At 40.8% G+C, this 13,929-nt stretch overlaps 1 protein-coding gene across 4 annotated transcripts in view; it reads left to right on the top strand.

Annotated features, from left to right (window-relative positions):
* Positions 1-264: 264 nt before the first annotated feature.
* ROCK2 (Rho associated coiled-coil containing protein kinase 2) overlaps positions 265-13,929 on the top strand; it is a 144,063-nt gene continuing 130,398 nt past the window's right edge. For 3 of the 4 annotated variants that reach the window (XM_045084871.1, XM_045084870.1, XM_045084872.1), the window contains exon 1: positions 265-919. In XM_045084871.1, the coding sequence (XP_044940806.1) occupies positions 779-919 (141 nt within the window). In that variant the 5' untranslated portion in view covers positions 265-778. The remainder of the gene's footprint in view (positions 920-13,929) is intronic. The other variant, XM_045084873.1, reaches the window with a different exon arrangement.

Genomic DNA, 13,929 nt, shown 5'->3' on the forward strand with positions numbered 1-13,929 from the left:
CTCCCCTCCCCCCCCCCCCGCTGGAGCGGGGCGGATCAAGCGAGGCGGTCACCGCGCGCCCGGCCGTTTGCCCTCGGAGAACTCAAAGAGGGGGAGGAGGAAGCGGGGAAGGAAGGAGGATCCAAAAGGAGAAACGCGAAGCGGGACCGGCGGGAGGAAAAGGAAAAAAAAAATGGAGAAGGGGCGACAGGAGGCGGAGGCCGGCGGGCGGGGGCGGCGGCGCGCGCGGCGGGGCGGGGCGGGGCGAGCGGGGGCGCGCGCCGGCGGCCGCGGCCCGAGGGGCTTGTGGGTAGCGGCTGCGCGCGGCCGGAGACGGGAGCCGTGCGGGAGTGTGTGAGGGGAGCGGGCTTGTGGGACCGCGGCTGCCCCGGCGAGCATGGGGGCGGGCTGGCGGTGGCCGTAGCTGTCGGAGCCCGGGCTTCAGCCTCTCGGAGCGCCAGAGGGCGGGGCGGCCCACCCCGGCGGCGGCCGCGCCGCTTCCCCGCTCCCGCCCTCGAAGTCCTGAGGGAGCTCGCGGCGGACGAGCGGACCGGGCGGCGCGAATCTGACTGAGGGGCGGGGACGCCGTCTGCTCTTCGCGGCGCCCGGCCGGGCCGGGCGGCCCCCCGGGACCACCGCAGGCCCCGACCGGCGCCGAGAGCCGAAGCCGGAGCCCGAGGCGGGCGGTGGGCCGTGGCGGAGCCCCGCCCGGAGCCGGCGGTTCGCGGGCGGCGCTAGGCCCCGAGGCGCCCGGGGCCGGAGCGCGGGGAGCGGGAGTGCGGGGCCGGGCGGCGGCGGCATGAGCCGGCCCCCGGCGACGGGGAAAATGCCCGGCGCCCCCGAGGCCGTGCCGGGGGACGGGGCGGGCGCGAGCCGCCAGAGGAAGCTGGAGGCGCTGATCCGAGACCCTCGCTCGCCCATCAACGTGGAGAGCTTGCTGGTAGGTGGCCGGGGCCCGGGCGCCCTCCCCGCTCCCGTAGCGCCTGCCTCAGATCCCCCTGTGTGCCCACCCGCCCGTGGGAGGGAGGTCTCGCCCCACCCCGTCCCGCTTCCGGCCGCCGGGCCCGGGTGGGAGGCCGGAGACTTCTGCCACCAAGTTCGAGCGGTGGAGACCCGCGTTTGGTCCTTCCCCTTCTCCCTCCTGGAGCGGGTGTCATCCCGGCTGCCTCCGTCTCGGAGCCCTGGGAGGAAACACCGCTCTCCGGCTCCCCGCCTCTCCCCTCGCCTTGGGGAGGTAGGGAGCAGGATTTGCTGTCTTAGATTCACCGGACTGGGCAGTTCGGAAGAATGGCATGCTGCGTGGGGACGTGGGTCGGAGCAGGGAAACCTGATGCTCTCCCTGTTGGGAGTCCCCACCTGGGGTCGATGACAAAGAGCCGGAGCCCAAGAATCGGTCTGAATCGTCGAGTAGAACAAATCTCTTCTTTTCATTGCGTCTCTTTCTTAAGGCAGGCTGTGGAATACAAATTAATAACTTCGTGAAGGCCGCGAGTTGGCTCTTGCTTGAGAAAGGAGTGTGTCTCACGAATTAGAAATGCACCAGGGAATGCCTTCTCATTTCTTATTTGTGTTAGGATGCACGATTGTGTTTCACCGTTTCGCGTGCAGTAGGGATGCGTTTATGGGAAAAGGGGGTGCGGATGGTTACCCCGGGGAGGAGGAGGAAGTGGAAAAGATGCTCTGGATATTAAATTAACTCGGGAGGGCTAGAATTTGTGTGGGTGATTCTTGGACCCTTTAGGTATTCTCTACCAGAACTCCTGTGCAGTCCTCCTCGCGGCTGGAGAAAGCTAGTGACCGAATGCCGAGAGAGACTGGGTCTCCTCCCTTGCCAGTGATTAACTGACTTTTCTTCAGAAGTCACTGGTTATCCTTTGAGGTTTCTGGAATCATTTGCAGAGTGACTCAGTGGTGTTTGGCCAAAGTGCAGGAACTGACCGAAGAGTGTGTCTCTCTGTACAATGAGCAGAACGCAGTGATGTACTGTGTTCTGTCGGAGGTCTTTGACCATGTCTTTCACCGATTTTCGCATTCGTGTGTTGTTTGTGTGTTGTCATGGCATGGTGACACCCTGCTCCCTCTTTAGCAGTCTTCATCTGGGTGTAGGACTGGTTGTGTGGAGGGCATAACTTCTCCTAGGCCAAAGCAGAGACTCCGGGCTTCACTCCCAACATTTTCACTTTGGTATTTTGCTAGCAAAACTTTGACCCAAGGCCAGAAAGTTCAGTTAAAAATAGTACTGCAAGTATTCATCAGGTTCAGATTCAATCCCAGATAGAATTTTTGTGCGGCACTTTTTTACTGCGCTTTCATCTCGTGGGTGTTTACTGATATTAATTACAATTATTTGGGTTATTCTGTGCAGGATATCGGAATATCATAAGCTAATTATTCTTGTAATATGTTCATCCATTCTGTTTTGTTAAAGTGTTTTCTAAATTATTAAAATGAAGGCTGTTTTTAAAAGTGAGACATTACACGATTAGTAAACAATTTGGTCCATCCATTTATTGAGTGCTCAAAACAGCCAGGACACTTTACACTTTTGTTAAGGTGATGTACTGTTGGTGTGAGAATTGACATTAGATGTTGCTGACTGGACAGACTCTGCTATTTCTGTTTTTAGTTGATTAAATATTGTGGTTCCGAGTTGAAGTAAATCTTACCAGGCCAAAAATTGTCCCTTGCTCTTTTCTTTGGAACAAGGTTGCAGTGCTTCTGTTGCAAATTGATGAGCTGAAAAAATTTTTAAAGCTGTGTTATAGTAAGTTAGCTTTAAATTATGTGTATTGGACAAAATAGTAGAATGAGTTTGGCTTTTTTGTGCTACCATTTACCTAAAATTTACCATTTTAACAATTTTTAAGTGTTCAGTTCAGTGGCATTAATTACATTTGTGTAATTGTGCAACCATCTCCACTATCCATTTCCAGAAATTTTGTCTTTCCAAACAAACTCCATGAATTAATCTTTTAAAAAAATTAATTAATTAATTATTATTTAAAAAAATAAACATATAATGTATTTTTATCCCCGGGGTATTTTTATCCCCGTTAAGCATCATCGTTTTACGGTATATAGCATTTCTTCTGGTTTTACTCTAGAAAATAAGTATTTTTTCTTAACCGAGAAAACTTAAGTAATATAGTCAAATAAAAACACAGCCATGAGTATTAGTTACTTCATTTAGCAGCTCAGAAAGTACCATTTAAAATTCTATACCAAGATGACAAACGTATGAAGATGAAATATACCAGAAATTACTGTAGAATTATTCTTAGAAGGTAAAACTCTCTTTGTAGGAAAAAAATGTTAGGTGAGATTACATGCAAAGTGCTTAGCTCAGTACTTGGTACATAGTAGTGCTATTTCGTTTAGCTCATTTCTGTGTGTAGTTAGCATAGTTAATTGCTCTAAGTTTCCTTTGAAAAGGAAAATGGTTTTATTGGCAACCATTTCTTGCTATATAATTTTGAGTGTGTAGCATAATTTGTATTTGCCATCAGAAAAGTGCTAGCAGTCATCAAGCATGGGTAAAGCTGGATTCTAAGACTGTGTCAGTGTTAAAGCCCTAAATTGTCTTTTTTTCTCTGCAGATGCTCCTTGCTTTACATAGGTCCTTAAATTAATCTGAAGAGAGTATATCCCTTTTGTGGTTACAGATTATGGGCTGCTTGGTATTATTTAAAGATAGGTTTTGTTTTGTTTTGTTTTTTAAAGTTTTATTATTGGAGAGAGAGCAAGAATGGGTGAGAATGGGCAGGGCCGGTGGGGTGGTGAGGGGGGTGGGGGGGGTGGGCACGGGGGGGGGGGTGGGGGGAGTCCGAGAAAGGGGCAGAGGGAGAGGAGAGAATCCCAGATAGATTCCATGGAGCACAGAGTCTGACCAGGCTCGATCTCATGACCCTGAGATTTCAACCTGAGCCAAAACCAAGGGTGGGACACTTAACTGACTCCGCCACCCAGGCTCCCCCAAAATAGAGTTTTGGGAGAGGTTTGTTTCTGTAATACTTTTTCTGAGGGGAGGGATTTCAATGGTATGCTTTTGCAGTGTTTGAAACTTTTTGGTAAACACCCATGTTTTGTTCTCAAGACTCAAACTTCTCATACTGCTTTTCCAAATAATATGGTAAAAAGAATTATGCTTTAATATTATGCCAGAGAGATGTCTTTCTTTCTGTCTTTTTAAAGTAATCTCTACACCCAACATGGGGCTTGAACCTACAACCTTGAGATTAAGAGTTGCATGCTTTACTGACTGAATCAGCCAGGTGCCCCTGAAGATCTTTCTAAAGATCTGTGCCTTTGGGTTTTGATGTGTTTTCCTGAAAGAGTAAATGGTTATAATAACCTGGGATTCAGGCTTGAGTAAACTGTTACTTAAGGCAGGTGTTGGGCTCCTGGATGGCTCAGTCGTTAAGCATCTGCCTTCGGCTTGGATCATGATCCTAGGGTCCTGGGATTGAAGCCCCTGCTTCTCTCTCTCCTACTCCCCCTGCTTGTGTTCCCTCCCTCACGGTGTCTGTCTCTGTCGAATAAATAAATAAAAACTTAAAGAAAAAGACTAGTGTTGATGGGGAAGGGTGATTAAAATTTTATTTACGAATTTCAGTGACTTGGAATACAGAATGCTTTATTTGATTGATTTCATTATGCCAGTAAACTGTATGAAAATGCTTCTTATCACAGTCCTTAGATTTCAGCTTGGTACTAGTTATCTGCCTAATTAAGGTAAAATTTTATGTATATTTTTTGTACTGTTTAATAAGGATGAATATTATAAAGATAGAATAAAAATTAAGAAGTTGTTTTATACATTTTTTTTAAATTTAAATTTTTTATTTTTTATAAACATATATTTTTATCCCCAGGGGTACAGGTCTGTGAATCGCCAGGTTTACACACTTCACAGCACTCACCAAAGCACATACCCTCCCCGATGTCCATAACCCACCCCCCTTCTCCCAACCCCCCTCCCCCCAGCAACCCTCAGTTTATTTTGTGAGATTAAGAGTCACTTATGGTTTGTCTCCCTCCCAATCCCATCTTGTTTCATTGATTCTTCTCCTACCCCCTTAAGCCCCCATGTTGCATCACCACTTCCTCATATCAGGGAGATCATATGATAGTTGTCTTTCTCTGCTTGACTTATTTCGCTAAGCATGATATGCTCTAGTTCCATCCATGTTGTCGCAAATGGCAAGATTTCATTTCTTTTGATGGCTGCATAGTATTCCATTGTGTATATATACCACATCTTCTTTATCCACTCATCTGTTGATGGACATCTAGGTTCTTTCCATAGTTTGGCTATTGTGGACATTGCTGCTATAAACATTCGGGTGCACGTGCCCCTTCGGATCGCCACGTTTGTATCTTTAGGGTAAATACCCAGTAGTGCAATTGCTGGGTCATAGGGCAGTTCTATTTTCAACATTTTGAGGCACCTCCATGCTGTTTTCCAGAGTGGTTGCACTATACATGTTTTTCTTTTGTGAAATAAAAGTTGCATGTTTATAGTATAAATGGGATTACTTTACTTTAAAACTGGTGTTTTGGGGCACCTGGGTGGCTCAGTGGGTTAAAGCCTCTGCCTTAGACTCAGGTTGTGATCCCAGGGTCCTGGGATCGAGCCCCACATCGGGCTCTCTGCCTGCCAGGGAGCCTGCTTCCCCATCTCTCTCTCCCCCCTCCTCTCTACCCACTTGTGATCTCCATCTTTCAAATAAATAAATAAATAAAAATCTTAAAAAAAAAAACACACCTTGGGACGCCTGGGTGGCTCAGTTGGTTAAGCAGCTCCCTTTGGCTTAGGTCATGATCCCGGCGTCCTGGGATCGAGTCCCACATTGGGCTCCTTGCTCAGCAGGGAGCCTGCTTCTCCCTCTGCCTGCCATTCTGTCTGCCTATGCTTACTCGCTCTCCCTCTCTCTCTCTGATAAATAAAAAAAAAAACAAAAAACAAAACAACCCCCCCCCCCAAAAAAATAACACCTTGTGTTTTGATGATCATTAAAGACAATGAATTAGCTAGAGAGGTTTAAAGAAGTGATGTATGGAATTTGCTTTGAACCTCTTTGAAAGTACAGGTCCACAGTACCTCACCCACAATTTTGCTGTATAAAGAATCCTGAAAACCAAGTTTTGGTAAAACTTACCTGATCGTAACATCTGACCTGATCTGATGTTAGAATAATTATAATCACTGTGTCCCTCTTGGTATAATTGAAATAGCTTTCCTTGGAGAAATATTAATGTGTTTGATTTCAAGGTGACAGCAGATTTGCAGGAGGACTTTTAGGAATGTACTGAATGTGGTATATGTACTTTATTAGCATTCTAAAATCCAGGAAATTCTTTTTTTTTTTTTTAAGATTTTATTTATTAGAATGAGAGAGCATGAGAGGGGGAAGGTCAGAGGGAGAAGCAGACCCCCTGCTGAGCAGGGAGCCTGAGGTGGGACTCCATCCTGGGACTCCAGGATCATGACCTGACCTGAAGGCATTCACTCAACCAATTGAGCCACTCAGGCGCCCCAAAATCCAGAAAATTCTGAATTCAGAAACATCTTGCCCCAACGTAAGGCCAGTGTAGACTTATATACATCTCAGACACTGTTATAAAGAAATAGTGAATAAGCTTGAAACCTAAATTGTTGTTTTGAGTCATGATCCAATAGTCCTCTTTTCCCCTCTAAATACTAAGAGAATATAGCATGCAAATATGCATTATGAAACATAAAAAAATTCATAAAATCACTGCCCAATTTAATGAACAGAACACTAGCCTGTTAAAGTTACCATGTGTTGCTGCTGCTTGATCAGTCTTCATGCATTCTCTCATGTTACCCTGAAATTTTTAAAAAAGATTTATTTGAGAGAGAATGAGTGCATGAGCAAGGGAGAGGGAGAGAATCTCAAGCAGACTCCTTGCTGAGCACAGAGCCCAATGTGGGCCTTGATCTCATGATCCTGAGATCATGATCTAAGCTGAAATCAAGATTCAGACACTGAACTGAGCCTCCCAGGCCCCCCCCCGAAATTTTTTTTATTATTCCCTTGCTTTATTTTATAGAGTACCACATTTGTATGTATCTCTAAACAGTATTGTTTAGTTCAACTTACTTTTTTAACTTTAAAAAAGGTTAAAATTTGTATTGCATATTACATTTGTGACTTGCTTTTTTCAGTTAAATTTCTAAGATACACCCACATTGTGGTTTCATTTTCACTGCTATCATAAACTGCAGTATATTGTCCCAATCTATTTAATGGATATTTAGATAGTTTTTCTTTGCTGTTTTGGACAGAATTGCTGTGAACATTACTGGAGCCCATGTGAAGTATCTATAGGCTAAGGTATATATTTAGGAGTGAAATTGTTGTGTTTTAAGATACTCTATGTTCAACTTAACAAGGTAATGGGTAGAGTTCAAATTTTCCTCCACATTATTATTATTATTTTTTGAGATTTATTTATTTGAGAGAGAGAGTGAGAGAGTGGGAGACCCAGCGAGTGAGTGAGCAAGTGAGCGAGTGGGCAGAGGGAGAGAGAGAGAGAATTTCAAGCAGACTGCCCACTGAGCATAGCCCCCCCACCCCTTGACATCATGACCTGAGTTGAAATCAAGAATCGGATGCTTAGCCCACTGAGCCACCCAGGTGCCCCTTTCCCCAACATTTTATTATGGAAAATATGAAAGTACATAGTAAGGTTGAAAGAATTGAGCTGAACATCTGTATACTTACCATCTAATTAACAGTTTGCTATATTTGCTTTATTACATCTATCCCTCCCTTTATCCATCTATTACTATATCTTTTGTTTTTGATTCATTTTAAAGTAAGTTGTAGCTATGGCTATGCTTCTCACTAATTTTTTTTTAAAGATTTATTTTATTTTATTTGAGAGAGATAGAGAGAGCATGAATGAGAGGAGAGAGGTCAGAGGGAAAAGCAGAAACCCTGCTGAGCAGGGAGCCTGATGTCGGACTCCATCCCTTGATTCCTGGATCATGACCTGAGCTGAAGGCAGTTGCTTAACCAATTGAGCCACCCAGGCGCCCTGTGCTTCTCCTTTAAACGCTTCAGCATGTATTTTTTAAAGTAGAGTTCAGTATTTGTTTAGGCTTTTTATTTTACTTTTTTGTTTAGGCTTTTTAAAAATTTACATATAATGCAGAAATCTTAAGTGTATTACTGATGAGTTTTGACAAATTATACACTGTGTAATATAAATCCTTATCAATATACAGAACATTATTACCAACCCAGAAGTCTTCCTTACATGTCTTCTCAGCTAATTCCACACCCCATTCTCTTATATTGTGTCACTCTACTGATTTTTTTTGTACTAAAGACTACTTTAGCCTCTTCTAGAACGTCTTACTGATAGAATTCTGTATATGGTGTACTTGTTTGCATCTGGCTTATTTAGCTCATCATAGTTCTTGAGATTCATCCATGTTTTTGTGTGCATCAACAGCTTGTTGCTTTCTTTTGACTGAGCAGTATTCCGATATGTGGAACCGTACTCTGTTAGCCATCTATTGTTAATGGATATCTGGGCTGTTTTGAGTTTTTGGGTATTATATATTATATACTTTGGCTTTCAATAAAGCTTGCTAAGAACAATCGTGTATTAAGTCTTCGTAAGGACATGTTATCATTTATTTTGGGTGAATACCCAGTAGTGGAATTGCTAGGTCGTGAGGTAGAAGTATGTTTAATTTTTAAGAAACTGCCAGATTGGTGCACTTGTCTGGCTCAGTTGGTGGAGCATATGACTCTTGATCTTGGGGTTGTGCGTTCAGGCCCCATGTTGGGTGTAAAGATTACTTAAAAATAAAATCTTAAGAGAGAGAGAGAGAGAGAGGCTGCCAGATCTTTTTCCAAAGTGGTCATGTAATTTTACACTCCTACAGTAGTGAATGAGAATTCCATTTCCTCCCCAACACTGAGTCTTTTAAATTTTAGCCACTCTGTGCGTGGGTAGTGGGTAGCTCATTGTAAATTTAATTTGCATTTCTTTGTTAAATAATGGCAATAACTTTTTCCAGTACTTACTGGCCATTTGTGTATCTTCTTTGTGAAACATTTGTTCACATTTTTGCCCATTTAAAAAAATTTGGGTTCTTTTTTCCCTTTATTTTTATTATTGACTCACGCAGGTTCTTTATCTGATATACAGTTCTTTGTCAAAATATACGTTTTGCAAATGTTTTCTTCCAACCTGTGGTGTGTTTTTTTTAATCAAAATCTTTATATGGTTGTTGCTTTTTCTGCCCAAGACACTTACCTTTCCCCATGTTAGAAAGAGTCTCATTTGCTTTCTTCTAGATGTTTTATAGTTTTAACTTTTATGTTTGGGTCTAGGATAGATGTGAAGCCAGTTTTAGTGTATGGTGTGAGTTAGAGGTCAAAATCCACCCCTCTTCCCCATATTTTCCATATCTGATTGTCCACACTATCTGCCATTTTTTCCCAGCTTTATGCATAACTGACACATAACATTATATAAGTTTAAGGTATACAGTTGATACATGTGTATATGGCCAGTTGCTTACCACAGTAACCATTAGTTAACACATCCTTCACCTCACATAATTACCATGTGGTTTGTTGATATTGTTTTTAGTGTGAGAATATTTAAGATTTACTCTTTTAGCAACTTTCAAGTATACAATACAGTATTGTTAACTATAGTCACCAGCACCAGTTTTTTAAAAACATCTTTCTTTTCTCATTTAATTGCTTTGGTGCCTTTGTTAAAAATGAATTTTCTAATAGGTGGATATTTTATTTGTCTATCTACCACCTAGTAACTACATTTAATTGTTAGTTATGGTTCTGTTTAACCAAGCTCTGTTCAAAATGTATTGATTTATTTTGTACTTTTATCTTTTTATTTGAAGGAAATGGGCAGGCAACTGTGGTTGAAAACCCTAGATTTTGTTTTTTTTGAAAGGAAGAAAGCTGTAAATTATTGTAATTATAGAAACAATATGTTCTTATTATAGAAAACTTATAAATTAAAGGTATAAATGCAAGTTACAAATATAATTTCCCCACATAGAGTTAAATTAACATTTTGGTATAAATATCTGTTTGAAAAATTAAAATAGAAAAAAAGTAGAACGACATTGTATATGTGCTTTGTCATTTTCTTTAACAGAAGCTTTTGTATAGTGAAATTTATCAGGCTTCTCACTGTAGAGTGATTTCTAGCTTAGATGTCATGCTTAGGACATTCTCTTTTTTGAAAAATTTTATTTATTTATTTGACAGACAGAGATGGCAAGTAGGCAGAGAGGCAGGCAGGGAGAGAAGGAAGCAGGCTCCCTGCTGAGCAGAAAGCCTGATGTGGGGCTCCATCCCAGGACTTTGGAATCATGACCTGAGCCGAAGGCAGAGGCTTCAACCCACTGAGCCTTAGTGGTGGGTGCCCCCTTAGAACATTCTCCATCACCAAAATTATAATATCATATACATGAATTTTCTTTTAGTACTCTAATGATTTTATTTTTAGTGTTATCTTTAATGTTACTTTTATTCCATTTGGAATTTTGATGGAAACTCTGAAGTAGGGGTATTGAAGATTTTGTCAGGAAGTTTGTCATAAATATTAGAGTAACCAAAATAATAATTGGAAGCCTTTGTTTGTATCTCTGTATTGTCTTACAACTTCCTCTTTGGAGAATGGTGTTTGTGGGAGGAAAGAGGGTGATGATTACAGTATTGGTCTTCATTTGGGCATCTTGAGTCTTTTTATGGAAATACTATTCTACAAGTATACAACCCTTCTGAGGGTGCCTGGGTGGCTCAGTCCAGTTAAGTGTCTGACTGTAGATCTCAGTTCAGGTCTTGATCTCAGGGTCGTGAGTTGGAGCCCTGAGTGGGGGGGCCCCACGCTGGGTGTGTAGCCTACTTTTAAAATCCTAGTAGGTGCTAACATTCAAATATATATATATATAACTGTTAGTGATCAGGGTTACTGTGAAGAGAATGTTGATGACTCAGGGCAACTTATGGCTTTGAGGGGGAAAAAAAGCAATAACATTTTCTATTGGCAGGTTACTTTATTACATAGAGCTTAATATTTAAATTAATATGAAATCATGGTGTTTGGGATCTCTACTAAAACTGTCTCTTCCTTTTCCTTGATTGTAGTTATTCTTTCCTCTCATCTGTACTTTTTTTCTTTAAAATACGATTGAATTACGGATATATGTGTGTAAATTCTGCAACTGGCAGTCCCAGATGACCTTCACTCATCTTTTTGGAAAGCATCTGGATCACAATAGTTAGCATATCTTGCTAGCTCTCTTGCATGCTTACGCTCTCGCTCTCATTCTCTTTCTTATTCTCCCTCTCTTTCATTCTTTTACTCTCCCCCCTTTTCTGTGTATGTTTGTATGTATGACAAAAAAGGAAATTTTGAGATTCACTTTTGGTTCATCTTTGATGATACTTTGGGGGAATGTTTCTATAATTCCAAGAATGATTTTATGGCTTGTTGCTTCATTTTGATAAGGTATGAATTGTTTGTTCAGATATCTAAAGTACTTAATAAATTTTTTTGTTATAGTTAATTGATTACTCATTATTCAACATCTGATTTCCCTTATCCTCTAAGAGTTTAGCTTTTTTAGTTCTAAATCAACTGATAGAAATTTTCTTTTTTTTTTCTCTTTTTTAAAGATTTATTTTTTTATTTGAGAGAGAGAGATGGAGATGGCATTTGGGGAGGGGCAGAGGGAGAGGGAGAGAACCAGACTCTGCTAAGCCCAAAGCCCAACATGCTCACAACCCTTAGATTGTGACCTGAGCTGAAATGAAGAGTCAACCAACTAAAACACCCAGTCACCCCAAACTTTTCTTTATTTTTAAGAGGTTATGGACTTGGAACTACTTTCTAACACTTTGTTATTAGGGATTTATATGCTGTGGAAATGAATAGCAGAACCTCCTCCAGTGATACTTTTTAGATGGAAACGAGTATAACAGGGTCGGTAGTATCTTAATGACCGGTTTGAGTATGATGAGGAATGCTTAATACACTTAAGTTTTGTCTTCTTATGTACTTCTAGGTTTTTGAGTTTATTTAATGAACAGAATATAAGCTCTTCTAGGACATGTATTTTTTTTTGTCTTCTTTTTTTGTGTTTTGTAAATATTTGTTGAATGAACTAACAAATAATTTTTTTTTTGAGTAACAGGAGTGATAACCTGTAGAAATATATAATGCTTAAAGAGATACTAATGTATTCCCCAAATAAACATTTTGATACATGTTCCTGTCACTTATTTGTAGGAAGGAAGTTAAGTAAACATCTGTATGTGCAAAGAGGATAGGTTTGAGTGATAGAATTAACTGAAGGTCAAGTAAGAAAAGTGAATAATGATTTGGACATTTTCTGGATTGTGGTGAAACAAATTTGTTTTGGGAAGAATTTAAGCTAATTTTATTCAGTGCTTTAGGTGAAGTAAAGATACTTTGTGTGGGCTGCACAGCCTTTATGATTTATTGAGTTTTATCTGTTCTCCTGCCCCCTAACTTTTCTTCTGGTTAAATATATCCAGTTCCTTCTTATACACCTAGGTGATGCCTGTGTTGAAACAGTGCTTCATAAGTAAGGGCAGATGAAATTCTGGTGGGTCTGTTCACAGGGTGAAATTCTTTAAAATGGTGTATTGGCTGTGTAAGGCAGTATTGATAAGCAAAATTAAAAGAAAGCCAAAGGTCATGAGAAATTTTGATCAGGGATCAAAGTGTTATTATAGGTCACTATGAATGACTTTTGAAAAATTTTCAAATATTATCAAGCATTCTGATTACTAGGATTTTCACTTAGCTTTAAAATGTTTATTGTTTATAATAATCTATTCTTTCTCTAATAAACCCAAGTACTTAATTTTTCTTGTTCCCTTTGCATTGTATTTAAGACAGCTATACCAAGAAGAGAATTCAGAGTATGTTTTTTCTTCTGTATGTAATGGTAACTATCAGTTAGCAAAGGAGAGCAATACATAGTATCTTGCTTGTAGTAAGTCCTTGACAGTTGTTGATAGAATGATAAATACAGGCTGCAGATACAGAGCAGTTGAGAAGACAGTATCACAGTCTCTTACTTGTTCTTAGAATAAGCTCCAAAAAAGAAGTCTGGCAGTTCAGAGTGGTCAGCAGGTGCTGAACGTTGGTATCCTTGTTTACTAAATTTATTAGTTCTCTTTATTCTTTTTATTTTATTCTATAATTTCCATTCCATAGGGTTTACCTATTTGTAAGTATACAATATACTGATTTTTAGTAAATTTATAGAATTGTGCCACCAACATTATCACAACCCATTTTCATTAACCCTCCAAAATTTCCTTGAGCATGTTTGCCTTTAGTCCTTACTTCCAGGGAAGCCAACCACTGATATGTTTTCTGTGTCTGTAAGTTTTTCTTCTTTGGAAATTTCATTCACATGAATCATACAATATTCAGTCATTTGTTCTGCCTTCCTCCACTTACCATAACATTTTTGAGGTTTACCTGTGTTGAAGCATATGTCAGTATTTTGTCCGTTTTTTTTTTTTTTTATTGCTGACTAATAGTCCATTGTATAGATATACCATATTTTGTTTGTGAATTCACCATATGTACATATATGTGTTTTTACTTCTCTTAGATAGATTTTAAGGAGTTGGATTCCTGGGTCATATTGTATGCTTCTGCTTAACTCCCCCCCGCCCCCCAACCAATGCTTAACTTCTAAGAAACTGACAGTGTTTCACAAAATGTCTATATCATTTTACATTCCCACCAGCAATGTATGAGGGTTCCAGTTTTTCCACATGTTCAAAGAACATTTGACATTGTTATCTTTGTGGTGATAGCCATGGTAGTACCTTTTACTCATGATAAATGATACTGAGTACTGCTTCATGTGCTTATTAATTTTGT

The sequence above is a fragment of the Mustela putorius genome, unplaced genomic scaffold, assembly GCF_011764305.1.
Source record: "Mustela putorius furo isolate JIRA1106 unplaced genomic scaffold, ASM1176430v1.1 tig00000813_pilon_pilon_pilon, whole genome shotgun sequence".
Classification (NCBI taxonomy): Eukaryota; Metazoa; Chordata; class Mammalia; order Carnivora; family Mustelidae; genus Mustela; species Mustela putorius.